Source organism: Limulus polyphemus, unplaced genomic scaffold, assembly GCF_000517525.1.
Source record: "Limulus polyphemus unplaced genomic scaffold, Limulus_polyphemus-2.1.2 Scaffold2686, whole genome shotgun sequence".
Taxonomy (NCBI): domain Eukaryota; kingdom Metazoa; phylum Arthropoda; class Merostomata; order Xiphosura; family Limulidae; genus Limulus; species Limulus polyphemus.
In genome coordinates this window covers 105563-122431 of record NW_013668296.1, presented here as the reverse complement: position 1 = coordinate 122431, position 16869 = coordinate 105563, and the positions used below count along the sequence as shown (strand labels likewise).

The window sequence follows — 16869 nt, the reverse complement described above, 5'->3', positions numbered from 1 at the left end:
ATTTAGATTTTTTTTCGCTATTACGAGGTCGGTCAAATTGACCTATCCTGTAGAGAAAATAACAGATAAAATATAAAGTTTTACTGAGAAAAAAAACGTTTTAAATGTATTTAGGAGGTTTTAGGAATTACACAAAGGAAATATGAGATGAAGAAAAGTATTTTTAATTTTAACATGAAAATTACTTTGTACACAGACTATTCAAAACAAATACTCAATATATTAATGGACAAATCTATATTTTAATTTATTAAAATTACTTCACTAAAAATATGAGTTTTTTGTATGTGAAAGATTTATAATGTTAACTGAAAGACTGCCAAATTCTGTAAAAATACACATGCTATATTGTAAGTTAGAAGTATTAAATCTATAAACACTAAATGAGTACAAAGATGTCATGTAGTCGGTCAAATTGATGGAACCCATATTGAGAGAGTTAAAGTCATATATTAAGACACACAAGTTTTTTCTCTGTCAACAAACAGACCTAAAATTTCACTCATCCTGCTTTAATTCTTACTCCTTTTACATTTTGTTATTTATAGCTTTGTAATCAATAATATTGTAAATAGTAACATTGTAATAGTGAAAAAACAGGACAAGTAATTCAGTAAAGTACAAAGAAACTGACTAAAACAAAGAATACATTTAAAAGAAAAAAAAATATTTTTCTTAACTTTTAATGATTTAATGCAAATAGTGTTGTAAATAACTATTAAACCTTGAACATTTCAGTCTAGTCTATAAATTCAACAATTTTTCCTCCGTACATTTTTTCTTAACTTAGTCTTCACCTTAATGCAACTACGATAATTATAATATCTTGACTGCTTCAGTCCTTAACTATGTATCATATTTTTATATACAGCCAGTCCTCGTTATTCCTCAGGATCATTAATGTACACTATCACCTGAACAAAATACATTAATGCACACTATCACCTAAACAAAATACATTAATGTACACTATCACCTAAACAAAATACATTAATGTACACTATCACCCAAACAAAATACATTAATGTACACTATCACCTGAACAAAATACATTAATGTACACTATCATCTAAACAAAATACATTAATGTACACTATCACCTAAACAAAATACATTAATGTACACTATCACCTAAACAAAATAAATTAATGTACACCATCACCTAACAAAATACATTAATGTACACTATCACCTAAACAAATACATTAATGTACACTATCACCTGAACAAAATACATTAATGTACACTATCAGCTGAACAAACAGCATCACTTGCAGCCATGTCTTCTGCATGTTGGGCCAGCTCTATGAGATCTGTATTTGTTAAACTTTCCAAACAGCATCACTTGCAACCATGTCTTCTGCTTGTTGGGACAGCTCTATGAGGTCTGTGTTTGTTAAACTTTCCCAACAGCATCACTTGTAGCCATGTCATCTGCTTGTTGGACCAGCTCTATGAAGTCTGTGTTTGTTAAAATTTCCCAGTTAGAATTTATTAGCTCTTCCACATCATCCTCATTAACTTCATTGAAACCAGTCTGTTGTACAAGTTGTACAATGTTGTTGTGAATTTAAGACATATGAGGTTCAAAGCTAACAAAGTCACAGCTTTTTCCACACACTGTATGCACTTGACAGTTACTTCTCTCCATGACTTTCTAATGTTTTTCACTGGCTTCATGATGTTATATTTGTGCCAAAATTCCCTGATGGATATGCCATCTTCACCATCAGTTTCCTTGATGAGCTGTGAAAATGTACATCACAGATAGTATGCCACCCCTTGATCCATGGGCTACAATATGGATGTTGTGTTGGGCATATGAAACATGAATTCAACTTTTGCCAAATTTTGTGAAGATACATATACTGTATCAAAAGTTATAATATGAAAACTATGGTGGGTACAAAGTGGTTATGAAGTCGGTCGATTCCACCGACCGTGTGACAATAAAGTTAATTTATTTTCAAACGAAGAACAACAGAGCGACAAATAACAAGGAATAGCTGTATAACTTAAAATGTTTTCCACCATTTACTCTAACTTATTTTCATAAGAAGTAATCTATCAACTAGATTTTGATACATTCCCCTAAGACCAGAGCTTGTTTGTCCTATGGTATCCATTGTTGCTTTGCTCTCTCACTACAGGTAGTTCAAAGTGCACGTGATCTTTTACAGTGTTGTAATCAAAACATTGATAATAAATCAACTTTTAATGTACAAGTTTTAATTTTATAAGGAAATATGTAAATAAATACTCAATCTCCCTTTGTATGAGAATTGTGACATTTGTTTTATTTTTCATCCCCTTCTCTAATTTATTTACCACTTCCTCTCTGAAATACAGAATTTAACATAAATTACTTGTAATCATATAGATATTATTAAGGCAAAGTCTTATTTTTATATTCTTCAAATTTTGTTTATAGACATACTAGAAAATCAGATCCACTTGTCATGCCAAACTGTCACATGCTATGTTTCACAGATTGCCATTAAATTTCTCTAACACTTTATATTGTATCATTTATAACCAAAGGCAAAGTTTTAATCTATCGAATGATGTATAATACTACATTATGTTCAATATAAAGTATTGTCAGTTTCATCTTCAGTTTGAAAATCTATCTCATGGTGTTCAGATCAAATATTCAAAGGAATTATTTTAAGCCCATCTTGTTTTATTTAGAAAGTTAGTTAAATTATAATAGGTACAGGACATTGTTTGCTGTGTGTTACTACTCTAGGTTGTTAGGTTATTATTTATTAAGTAAAAATTATTTAGAGTACTAGTGGCATAATTATAAAAAAAGAAAAGAAGGCTTAAATTTCATTGGCAAGTGCCAGCAAAAAAACACGGTCAAATTAAGTAATATATTTCTTGTTTTCCGTGTTATTTTCATAAAAGTAACTAATATGTAAAAATTAGAAACTTATTGGAATAGATACAGTTAGATTAAGTAAGATAATGAAAAATATCAATAATTATTTTTCAAGAGGTGTTCTTGTGAGCCGCTCATGTGTTACATCATTTAATATAGTAACGTGAGCTGTGCTGTGAGCTATGCATTAGCCAAATGCTTTAAAATTTATGTGGTGGGATTATTAATTAACGTGGTTCAAAGAACAATAAACCAATAAAATTTAGTAGAAACAGATGTAGACTGTTACAAGCCTTAAGCTATTTAGGATTAGTAATTGAAGTTTTCTGTGATGATCAGGCAGTCATTCTAGGAAGAAGAAGAAAAAGGTAATTTTTAATTTTTTTATGGTGGTTACAAGGTTGGTCAAATTGACCAAGTCTGTGTAGAGTTAAGATAGAGAAAATAACAGAAAAAATATAAAGGTTTACTTTTAAAAAAAAGTTTATTTATTTAGGAAGTTTTAGAGGTTATGCAAATGAAATTTGAAAATTTTCAGACGAAGGAAAGTATTTTCAATATTTACATTAAAATCACTTTGCACTCATAGCAGTCACATTTAAAACATTAATTATTGCACAGTGGTTTTTGTTGTATTATATTTTCCTAGTGTAAGCACATCTCATCTATCTTGATCCCTACCGGAACAGACAAATTTCTTGATTTAGATGTTCACTTGTCCCTATTTTAATTTTCTGCCATTGATGGAGAAATTGTCAACATAATGTTTACTAGGGGCAAAATATGTCTTCAATGCTCAGCATCCTCATTAACATGATGCTTTCATTTGTATCTATAACAGGTCTGCTAAGACTTATAGTGATCTATATTTTCAAGTTCAACCACTCTTCCAAAACATTTTCCTTTTCTCCTTCTGATTAGAGAGGACAATACTAATTTCTCAATCCTTCATCTCTTTAGACTCTAAACTTTTCAGTACTGTTATCCTTATTTTACCAAAGGAGAAAATTGACAATGTTGATGAGGGAGTGTATTTCTCCTCCAAGGTGTTTCATGAATCTCTGTTCCATATAAAATTGGATGATGACAACAGCTCATCAATGTCAACATTTATTTGCTCTGTTGTGTTGTGGTGTCTTTTTTGCCTGAGTATGTTCATTTCCATGCCTCTAAATTTACCATTGTCAGTTTCACTCAGAAATGTTCTCAACATTTTTCCTTGCTGCCTTCTCACATTGACACACTTTTTCTTCAGTTCATTCACCTTCCTTCCTACTTCAGCAGTCAGATTTTTATTAACTGATGTAATCCTTGCTTTCTATGCATTGTTATCTTTACCTGTGATAGCAGTGTCATGCAGATATATACGAGTTGTAAGAGGAGGTTTCATTGCTTTGTTCCGACCTGCTACCTACCATATTTGTTGAACACCACCATAGGAGAGGTTTCAGTGCTCTGTTCTGGATTGTTACCCACCATAGGAGAGGTTTCAATGTTCTGTTCTGGCTTATTACCTACCACACTTGTTGAGCACCACCATAGAAAGAGGATAAGGTGAAATAAATGACTGAAATAGCATAAGAATCATCATGTTTTGAAAAATAACCAGTTTCATAGAAGTGAGGTCTGCCATGTTGGATTCATAACATCATAAAAGCAGACATCCCGGACTCCCATTAAATCAGGGGTATACATGGGCTGTAATTGTTGATGTGACTCCATCTTGAAAAAATCCTGAGGAATTGCACAGAATCCTGAATTAAGATTCACAATCATACATTTGAGTTTTTTTCTGTGAGAAAAGAAAAGGGAGTTGTTTTTTTAAATTTATGAAAGTATTATCATGTTGTAATGGACTAAACCACAAATAAAGAGCCACTACAACCAGGTTTATATCATAAAAAATGAATTTATTGAATTTTAACAACAACAGAAGTAAAAAATTAGAACACAAAATTTATATCTTCCTAAAACACAGTTATTTGTCTGGCCAATATAACATAAATATCAGAGTTAATACTTCAAAAAATAGAGCAATTAGGAAAAAGAATCAGAAGTAGTAAAACCTAATTCCAAAATACCAATATTCTGTATTTACACAACAACAAAATCATTAACAACATTGAGTAATAACCAACAACACCTGTCAGCACTAATACCTGTCAGCTATCTCTACTGAACGAACTTACTGAGTAATAACAAGCATTAATATCTGTCGGCTATCTCTAGTGAATGAACTTACTGAGTAATAACCAGCATTAACACCTGTCAGCTATCTCTAGTGAATGAACTTACTGAGTAATAACCAGCATTAATATCTGTCAGCTATCTCTAGTGAATGAACTTACTGAGTAATAACCAGCATTAATACCTGTCAGCTATCTCTAGAGAACTAACTTACTGAGTAATAACCAGCATTAATATCTGTCAGCTATCTCTAGTGAATGAACTTACTGAGTAATAACCAGCATTAATATCTGTCAGCTATCTCTAGTGAATGAACTTACTGAGTAATAACCAGCATTAACACCTGTCAGCTATCTCTAGTGAATGAACTTACTGAGTAATAACCAGCATTAATTGCTGGTTATTACTCAGTAAGTTCATTCACTAGAGATAGCTGACAGGTAGTAAGTTAGTTCTCTAGAGATAGCTGACAGGTATTAATGCTGGTTATTACTCAGTAAGTTCATTCACTAGAGATAGCTGACAGGTATTAATGCTGGTTATCATTCATAAGTTCGTTCACTAGAGACAGCTGACAGGTATTAATGCTGGTTATTACTCAGTAAGTTCATTCACTAGAGATAGCTGACAGGTATTAATGCTGGTTATCATTCATAAGTTCGTTCACTAGAGACAGCTGACAGGTACTGTTGGTTATTACTCAGTAAGTTAGTTCTCTAGAGATAGCTGACAGGTGTTAATGAGTAATAACCAACAATACCTGTCAGCTGTCTCTAGTGAACGAACTTATGAATGATAACCAGCACTAATACTAATAGGGTATTGATTCAGTTATTAGAACACTATTACATTTCATCTGACCATAAGTTTACATACTCTTTTGCAACATAAATAATATCTATACATCACTGTTAGAAGAAACCGGTGTCAGTTTTATAATTCATACAAACTTTCAATAAACATGATTAGCTAGAAGGTGAGTTAGCATTTGAATATAATTAAAAATTTACAGCTTAACTCTACAATGAAAGGAATAATAAATGAAAATTTTCAAAATCATAAATAAATAAAAATTGAATTTGCTTCCTCACAATATGATATTTTTTTACATCAAGGAAGCTATCTAAACCTTGTGTGAACAAAAGAAACTTTCTAGAATTAAGTCAGTAAAAGTTCAACACTAAGTAAGAGTAATTTGAAGAAAATTGAAAGGGGTCTGGTTCTTTTCTATATGGCTGAATATCATACCCCCTCCCCCACCTCCTTGAGAAACACTACATGATATATTGTAGTTCAAGGGTTCAAAGTCAAAATGAGCTAAAAAGGACTATTCCAAGAATTTTCAAAAATGTTTTTTTCTTGCATAGTAGAATTATGCAGCTTAATACGTGTGCAATTCATCAGGATTTTATCAAGCCCAAGATTGAGGGGATTGGTGGGAAAATGGAGACACAATCCATGTATACCTTTGATATAAAGGACTTCCAGGATGTCAACCTTTATGATCTCATAAATCCAAAAATGGCAAATTTCAGATCTAATAAACAGTGGTCAAATATTTGTGATGATATGATGATTCTTGAAATAAATATGAGGTTATACCGTTTGGCCATTATTTCACCTTGTGTGTCTGTAGACCCAGTGACAAAGAACTGATATTATTTTGAAATAAATATGAGGTTATGCCATTTTGGCCATTATTTTACCTTGTGTGTCTGTAGATCCAGTGACAAAGAACTGATATTATTTTGAAATAAATATGAGGTTATGCCATTTTGGCCATTATTTCACCTTGTGTGTCTATAATCCCAGTGATAAAGAACTGCTATTATTTTGAAATAAATATGAGGTTATGTCATTTTGGCCATTATTTCACCTTGTGTGTCTTCTGTAAATCCAGTGACAAAGAACTACTGAATTTTATTTTTGGAGGTGAGTCCTAAGCATGAATATGCTGTCCTTAATATGTCCTAAGTCATTTATTCATGAAACTTGGCTACATTTTTCTCTACTTCTGATCAGTCATAAGTAATTATTCAAGCTAGGTTTCAATGTATAATGATACACAGTTTTTGAATTTTTTCCCCAACTATTATTTTTTTCTGTATGCATAATAACTACAAACCCCTCTTCACAGTTCATGTTTTCAAATGGATTGATAAAGAGAGTGGGATTTATGGTTATATTGTCAAGGCATCATTGCACTACCACCAGACCTAGTATGAAAATTTTATGGAATGCTTATTAATTTGAAATTGAGAAATAAACATATAGTAACAAATTTTTAATATGTATGAAACTGCAATGGAAAGTTATAATTTAAGATATCTTGTGTTAAAGTTTATACTTCACTGATAATTTGTTTACCATATATTTTTTTCTTGCAGAGGTCTTTAGAAGACGCTCAGTTAATAGACACAGATGACAGCTCTCAGCTCAATGGAGATGATCCCATGGAAAATGATCTGAATCAGGATACCTTGAAAGAACAGATGAGAGGAAAAATCACCACTCGTGTTAAATCACTGATAGATGAAACAAGAACTCAGAGAAACCGGAAAAAATTTAAGTGTAAAAACTGTGATGCTGCAGTTGGGGGTTCTGGAAAACTGTGCAAGTCATGTTTGAAAGCATCAGAAAATAAAAAAATGGGGAAAGGAAAACAAGAAAAGGTATGGTTTTAGAAAAATATGAAATAACAAATATTATTGTATTTTTGGTCCATAGCTATTCAAATTATTAAGCTTTTAGACCAACAATGCAGTTTTAATTATTCAACAAACAACCATTATGGTATATAATACAGCAGTTGCAGAAATAATGTCAGAAAATGCTCTGATGATAAGCAGTCTGCCAAAAAAAGACAAACAAAAAATGATATGTTGTCAACATTGCTTTCACAAAAGCACCTACTAGTTTGTATCAAAACTAGAAGTATTTCCAAGTACATGTATTCACAGGTGTGTTTTTTGTTGTTGTTTGTTTTAATGTTTGAATTTCAAAAGGAAAAATTCAAAATTCTGTGTAACATAACACACCTGAGCTCTGGTTTTTTCATCTCTTGAATTATAGGTTGCAGTAGTTTCAACCCAATTAGGAAAACAACCTACATAAAATATGATCCACCTAGTCAACTTTACTTGACTGATGGACATGTGTATAACCAATAGAAAGAGGTGTTTTTATGTATCAGACTTATAGGCAGGATGAGTATTTTCGTGATAGCAACCTCTTGTTATGTGATCATAATTTTGCTACGGTGAACAACTAACACAATTTTTTTAACCAACTTATAACTTACTTATAAAGCCAGTTAACTCTCTCAATACGGGCTTGGTCAATTTGACTGACCACGCGACCTCTTTGTACTTGTTTAATGTCTTTATAGATTTAATACTTCTAACTTTCAATATAGTTTGTATATCTTCACAAAATTTGGCAGTCTTTCTGTTAATATTATAAGTCTTTCACATACAAAAAATCTTATTTTTAGTGAAGTATTTTTGATAAAATAAAATAAAGATTTGTCCAAGAACATACTGAGTATTTGTTTTGAATAGACCATTTGCAAAATAATTTTCATGTTAAAATTAAAAGTACTTTTTCTCATTTCAAAAATCTCAAATTTTCTTCGTGTAATCCGTAAAACCTCCTAATTTGACTGACCTCGTAACAGCGAAAAAAATCTAAATTACCCATTTTTTCTTTCTAGAATGACTTCAGATTGCAACATAAAACTACATTTGTTTATCCTAAGTAGTTTTAAGTTCATAACAGTATACATCTATATATAATTAAATTTCATTGTTTTATTGCCCTTTGAACCATGTCTAACTATTATCCATGCCATTACAAATTATAAGTCACTCGGGGAACATGCAGCTCACTTTGCGCTAACAAATTACACTACCCACGAGCTGCTCGAGTGTGTGCCTCGTGAAATATTTTTATTATGGTATTATTATTATTATTACTTAGTTTGCCTAATCTAATCTTAACTAACCTTAAACGATCCCTATTTTTACATTTTAGTTACTTTTATAATTGTACATAAAGAATAAATATGAAAAACAATCTTGTTTTTTCCTTGCTGTCGATTGTCAAAGAAAGTTAACCCTAATTATTATATACTAATGATAGTAATGCACTTAATAATTTTTATTTAATTATATAATACATCAAACAATATAGACTAATAACATGCAAAAAATTCCCTCACCTCAAAATTTTTCTGGCTTTCTTACTCTGCGACAAAGTCATTACAAATTCATTCAAGTTAGTTGTTAACTTTCTCATGGGAATGATGTTAGTACTCTGAGTGAAGTTGACATTTAACCATCCAGTACATAATTTTATACAATATGTCATTTGGTAGATGAAAACCTTGATTTTCTATTGGTTATAGGTGATATATAACTATATGTAAGAGAGAATTATTAACAAGTCCTGAATGAGAGGATGTGACAGGTGAGTGTGGCAGGAGGGGTCTGATTTTCTATTGAATAGCTCTGTAACCAAACAAAATCGAAGACTATAAAAAATATGGTTTTGTCAGAGCAATTACAATTTTATAGTGAGTAATTTACATTTAATTTCATACTTTTCCAAGGTGTGGTGGATAAAATAGAGGAGACAAGATGCCTAGAGAAAATGTTATGTGTGTCACACAATGGAAAATTCAAGATTTTTTTAAATATTGCCTTGTAGAATTAAGAAGTTAAAATATATACTATTAAAATATGAATTATTAGCTCATATTTTATGCTATTCTAATTGGTATAACCTGAACAGAAAGTACTTGAATAAAATTTTTAATGTAAGACACTAAAACCTTGTGTCATGTGCAGTAAAGGATACTATTGGTAATAGGGTTAAATAATTTTTATTTAATTAAATAATGCACCAAAGAACATAGAATATGTACATGCAAAATGCAGACAATTTCTTCTGACAGTCAAAATTTTTCTGGCTTTATAACTATGGACACTGTTAATAAAATATGCTGGCAGTTGATACATGGTGGGAATACATCTGAGAAACAAAAAGTAACTGATGTACAATAAACTTATTAGTTTACATATATTATCAGTAATTATGCAACTTCCATAAACAGAATGATATATCATTATCTTCACATAAATCATTTTGATTTTCTTATAGAATACAAAATACACACTGCATGTATTGTCTAAACCACATTTTAATGATGTTGGTGTTTTTACGACTTCATTTTTAAGTACTGTGGTTTGATGTGATTATAGTATAAATAACTGATAACCTTTTGATAACTATTATAACTTATATGTACATCCCTACTTTGAAGGCTGTTCTTAGAAATATTGTTATACTTGTATATGCTTAAAGTGCAGATATTTTGTGGTTTGTAATTTTCACCTCATTTCCTGTTCTAAGCAATCCTTAGTTGATTCATGTCGAGTTGTGTATGGACTGCTAAATCCGTATTATGCCTATTGAATACTTTGGCCATCCCTACATATGATACTGGTAGGTAGAGAAATTGTAGTTTCTGTACTAGCTCTAACCACAGATACTGAACATCATGTTTGTTTTTCTTTGTCAACAGTGGAGCCAACTGTGAGAGCTTTGCATTTCTTAGGTACAATAAATGTGATGTTGACAAGCTTTCTCATCGAACCTTGATTCTTCCTTCTATATAATTCATTGTACCAATGTGTCTTGAATTGATTACGTTAAGGTGGAAAATGTTGTTGCTGAATGCAGTGTCAAGCTATTTCCAGGTTTGTATATCTTAACAGGAATGGTGGATTTCATGTTGCAGAATTAGGCCCAGATTTATCCTTGGATCTATTCCTTCTTTGTCTGAAGTGGTCTTAAAATATGAAAATGTTTATCATTTCTGTTGTGTCCAAAAAAGTATTCCTAACCCCAGTACTTTGAGTCACCTGTGCATTATTGCCACGTTGTTATTTCCTTTCAGTAAACAGTCACTGCATCAAATACGTGCCGTAATATTTAATCACAATTATTCCAGCTTTAGAGTATATGATAATCATTGGGTAGGCAAATGTTATTACTTAAGAATTTTAACTCTGATTCATTCAGTCTGTTTACTGCAAGAGTACAGTGAAGCCTTATTAACCCTGTGTGAATGGGTGGGAAGTCAAAGAGTGTATGTCACGACCTTTCACAGGGTGCCATTCAACACTGTATGGTATATTTGATGTTAGAATTACCTACTGCTCATTTTACCCTGCATTGCTGATTTAGAAATGATCCATGGTATAGGAGAGTAAATACCAGATATACAGGGATGCCAAAAAAGACATATAGATATGCCTTTCAGAGGTTCTAGAGGTTATGCAAACTACACAATAGAAATAATTTTTTTCTTCACATGAGCATCACTTGCACTCTGAGTTAGACTGATATCATAAATTCATAGGCATATCTTGAGTACAAATACTTTTGTAGCACATGATTTTTTGGATACAACAGACTTGTACATTTTATTAAACACTTGCTATATTTTGTCTAGGTACAAATAGTATTTTCTGATTTACAGTGAACATTTCTTCACAAACACAGGATCAATCCAATGAACTGACCCCATGTATGCTTGGTTAATCCAAACGTTTGTAACTGAAGTAATTTTTCCAGATTATTAATGCATCTGGATAGTTGAATCAGTCACTTAGAATTAAATGGACACTGTTAATAAAATATGCTAGCAGTTGATACATGGTGGGAATACATCTGAGAAACAAAAAGCAATTGATGTACAATAAACTTATTAGTTTACATATATTATCAGTAATTATGCAACTTCCATAAACAGAATGATATATCATTATCTTCACATAAATCATTTTGATTTTCTTATAGAATACAAAATACACACTGCATGTATTGTCTAAACCACATTTTAATGATGTTGGTGTTTTTACGACTTCATTTTTAAGTACTGTGGTTTGATGTGATTATAGTATAAATAACTGATAACCTTTTGATAACTATTATAACTTATATGTACATCCTTACTTTGAAGGCTGTTCTCAGAAATATTGTTATGCTTATATATGCTTAAAGTGCAGATATTTTGTGGTTTGTAATTTTCACCTCATTTCCTGTTCTAAGCAATCCTTAGTTGATTCATGTCGAGTTGTGTATGGACTGCTAAATTATATATCCATAGTAAATGTGTGTTTGTTGTAAGAAACAGCTGTTTGGGTTCATAATGCAAATATATGGAGTATTGATTCAATTTCCCAAAGGTTTGTCAATGTGAAAAATCATCTCTATTATCAGTGATGTAATAAAAGATCTGGCAATATGCCACTTACTATCATGTAAAAATTGCCAACTTTCTTTCAAAGTTTTTTTTCCAGTGCAGTCTTTGAGAAAATTCAGGCTAGAACCATATATGGTACTGTGGAGTTTCCGTAATTTATTATATGTCAGTGGTCCAAAAGGTAGCCTAAATTACGTTCAACATTGTTTGCCACTCTGATGTATACATAATTGCCATTTTTCACTTCAACTTCAAAACAAAGGTGAAAAATATAGGAACGAGCCTTTTTAATTTCAAGTTTTGTAAAAAAAGTCATGAGGTAAGCATGTTTCTGCTCTCTTAAGTAACTACCATGTTCATCTGTTATATTAAAACAAAATATTTGATTTAAGTCAAAGCATTAGTTTTATTATTACTCTAGTCAACTATAATTTTCAACCTGCTGTGATATATGTTAAGCAGCCAGGCGATCACCTATATATGACAGTAATGTAGTAGTAGTATTGGTTTTAGTAATATTACTAGTATGAATAAGATACTGTGTATTGATATCTGGGAAAACCATTTTAAATACTAGGTTTAGTTAAGCTGAATACAAGTCCATTGGTAACTGAATGAACAATAACTACAAATGTTACTGATGTTTGTCATACTCATAGCACCTGAATAGTAGTGAAGTATTACACCTACTAGTAGGAGAATGAAATAGGCACAGTTTATTTACTTAGAGCCATCATTCTCTGCTGAGTTTGTTTCTAATGTAGTGTAAATTGCAGATTAAAGATGGCTTGCAGTTAATAGATAATAATAAACCTTTATGAAAAGTACATGTGGAAAGCAGTGCATTTAAATGTTACTGTGTAATATCCAGGTCCAGAAAAGGGTCTTCTATCATTTAAAGGTGGAATATACAATGGCTTTTGATCACTTCCAGTATTTTACTGATTGGTATTTTATTTAAGTAACTTTCAATTGCATAGCTATAATAAATACAGTTACTAATATTCAGTAATGCTTTAGTTGACATAACTCTTTAATAAACTGTTCATTATTTTAGATGATAGCTTTTTCTGGTAGATTCATGCAGTCCAACAGACTCCATGCTTGAACCAACCCAATGGCATGTGGAGCCAAAAATTTTAATAACTGTAAAGGAGAATGAAGCTGAAACCATAACTAATATTGTGAATCAAATGGCAACACTTGAAAAACTATCTAGCATCTGTTGATGTGGTGTTTTGGTTATGACGAGTCATGCCAGTGGTATTGCTGCCATTGCATTTACCACAAGTTGGCACAAACTTGCTGTGACATCTTTGGTGATATTAAAGAAATACAAAAAGTGCTTAGCCTTACAAGAACCTTATGGCAGAGATTTAGTAAATCTCTCAAACAATCTGCTACAGTGATTAAAGTACAGCTAAATAAACCTATTCCCCAACATTCATAAGCAGGATTTTAGTAACCAAGAAATTGAAAAAAGTCTTGCAAAGCCTGATGGTTGAGTCAGTTGAAGTGATATATGGTGATTTCATTCTTTTGTTGCACACATTTCTGCTTCTCAGCCATAGTAGTGATATTGTAGTTGCAAGTCTTCTTTCATTTATGAGGAATGCTAAGTTCCTTGGTACTATTTATATATTATATGTAATTTTGCCCCTTTTGGCAACCTTAAAGAAATTTGTGTTTTAGCCAGATTAATCCTGTTTTTGAATATATCTTGAACTGTCTAGATGGTATGTCTACAACATCTTCATCAACACCTGTTGATATTTTTGTAAGAGATCTTCAGCCAGGGTGTAGAATGGAAGTAAAAGAAATGAAAATTAAGCATTTTACAATCAAAGTATGTTACTGCACATAAAGACAACATCCATAACAGATTTGATAATTCTACAGGAGTTCTTGGAGCTCTGGTAGTATATTTGATCCAAATAGGATTCTACAGCTTAATGAACTTGGCTTTAACCCTGTCACCATGGGTTTCCTTTACTGTGCATGACACAAGGTTTGAGTGTCTTACATTCAAAATTGTATTAAACTACTTTTTGTTTGTGTTATGCCAATTAGTATAGCATAAAATCTTAGCTAATAATCCATATTTTAATATTATGTAAGTTCTAAGTTTTTAATTCTACAAGGCAATATCAAAAGAAATCATAACATGCATGACACATTTTCTCTAGGTATCTTCTCTTCTCTATTTTATACACCACCCCTCTAAAAAGTATGAAATTAAACCTAAATTACTCACTATAAAATCAACATTGCTCATACAAACCATAATTTGTATAACCTTCAATTTTGTTTGGTTACAAAGCTATCAAATAAAAAATTAGACCTCATCTGTTACATCCTGTCTTTTAGGTTTTATTAATACTTCTCTCTTACTTTTAATTATTTATTACCTATAACCAATAGAAAGCCAATGTTTTCAGCTATTAAATGACGTATTGCATAATATTGTGTTCTGAACAGATAATCATCAGTTTCACTTAGAGTACAAGCTCTGGTTCTGTGGTAAAGCTAACGACTAGCTTGAATTTATTTGTAACAGCTATTGTTGCATAGTTAGAAAGCTAGAAAAAAATTGAAAGTTGGGGAAAATTTTCTAATTTTTGCATGTCTGTGTTCTTTGGTGCATTATTTAATTAAATAAAAATTTAGTGCATTACTATCATTAGTATAAAAAGTAGGGTTAAGTGTCATTGACAATCGACATTTTTGTGTTTATTCTTCATTTATTATTAAAAAGTAACTAAAATGTAAAAATAGGGATCTTTTTTGGTTAGTTTAGATTAAGTAAAATAAATAATAATATAATGAAAATGTTTCATGAGGCATGCACATGAGCAGCTCATAGTAGCTCGTGGGTAAAGATATACAAATGTAGTTTCATGTTACATTCTACAAAGAAAAAAAGGGTAAATTAGATTTATGTTAAATTTTTTTTTTTTTTCGATGGTTATGAGGTCCATCAAATTGACTGATACCATATTGAAACAGGGTTGAGAAAATAACAAATAAAATATAAGGTTTTCCAAAAAAAACGTTTGAAATATACTTAGGAGGTTTTAGAGATTACATAAATGAAATTTTAGATTTTTGAGATGAAGAAATGTATTTTTAATCTTAACATGAAAATCAATTTGCACATGGACTATTCAAATCAAAAACTCAATATATTCATGGACAAATCTTTATTTTAGTTTATCAAAAAGACTTATAATGTTAACTGAAAGACTGCCAAATTTTGTGAAGATATACACACTATATTGAAAGTTAAAAGTATTAAATATATAAAGACTTTAAATGAGTACAAAGAGGTCATGTGGTCAGTAAAATTGACTGCGCCTATGTTGGGAGAGTTACACAGTATGTTGAAGCAGACATTCTCATCTTGGCTGATATTGGCCTTGTTGTAGGAACAGAACAATGTGGCCAACTTAAAACAAAAATGGAGCAATTCAAACACACCCTGCTGAAATTCCAGATTAATTTATTTCATCCAATCACCCTGGTACACCTGTAAAGTGGGTGCTCAAAGAATTGCTGTAAATGTGTACATCCTATGGAGCATGGTGCTAGCACCATAAAAAAATTAAAACATTCCTCAGAAACAGGATAAAAATTGATGTGTTGAATTGTTTATTGAAAATTTCAGTCAATGGGCCTCCTGCTGATACTAAGGAATACCATACCATTATAAAAGAATCCATTGACCCTTTTCCTTCCATCAAAAAGAGGAGGAAACTTCCAGAACAGGAATCAGATAAACAAAACAAATATCATATTGCAATGACCAGTTGAAAGACAATGCTCCTGAGATGTGTTCTGTGTTAGTATAAACAGAAAATGACTGTTTAACCCTATTGCTACAGGTAGGGGTCAAAGGACATGTCATCATGTTTGTAGACTTGTGTTCAAAATTTTTTTGAACTACTATTTTATGAATATATGTCAATTAGTTTGGTATCAAATTGTAGATTATATTTCAAATTTTAGTACTTGAGATTAGTTAATTTCTTAATATAAAAGTAAATACCAAAAAATTGCAAAATATTGGTTTTTGTGTTGCATGGTGTGTTTGGGCAGATTACGTTTTACTATGTCTAAATACAAAGTCTGTAGTTTCTTACAAATTAAAAACTCATATTAACAATATTGACAAGCTAGAATGTAAAATAAGAACCTCCTATTTTTTCTATTTTCCGAGATATTGTTATATTTAGTAAATCAACCACTTCCATATTTGGAAATACATATTTACGTACATCTGTTTCGCTCTATGAGGTGTATATAACCAATCGAAAGCTCAGAATTTCCCCAACATGATTTTCTCAGCCTTTGCAAAGCATTTACTTGGGAAAACTTTCTTTTTCATTGTAGAATCAAAGTTCAGAAGTAAGAGAAAATGGTGCTCGAAATATTATATTTTTTAGACCCAAATACAGCTTAGTTGCTAAGCTTGATCAATTATAGTGAAATTCTGTGTTATTGATATAGTAATTTGATTTTTTGTTATTTC

The 16869-nt window shown here is 31.2% G+C and overlaps 1 protein-coding gene across 2 annotated transcripts in view; it reads left to right on the top strand.

Annotated features, from left to right (window-relative positions):
- LOC106467634 (zinc finger protein 25-like) overlaps nt 1–16869 on the top strand; it is a 58651-nt gene that overhangs the window by 26558 nt on the left and 15224 nt on the right. For both annotated transcript variants that reach the window (XM_013928000.2, XM_013928001.2), the window contains exon 3: nt 7459–7743. In XM_013928000.2, coding sequence (XP_013783454.1) covers nt 7459–7743 — 285 coding nt within the window. The remainder of the gene's footprint in view (nt 1–7458; nt 7744–16869) is intronic.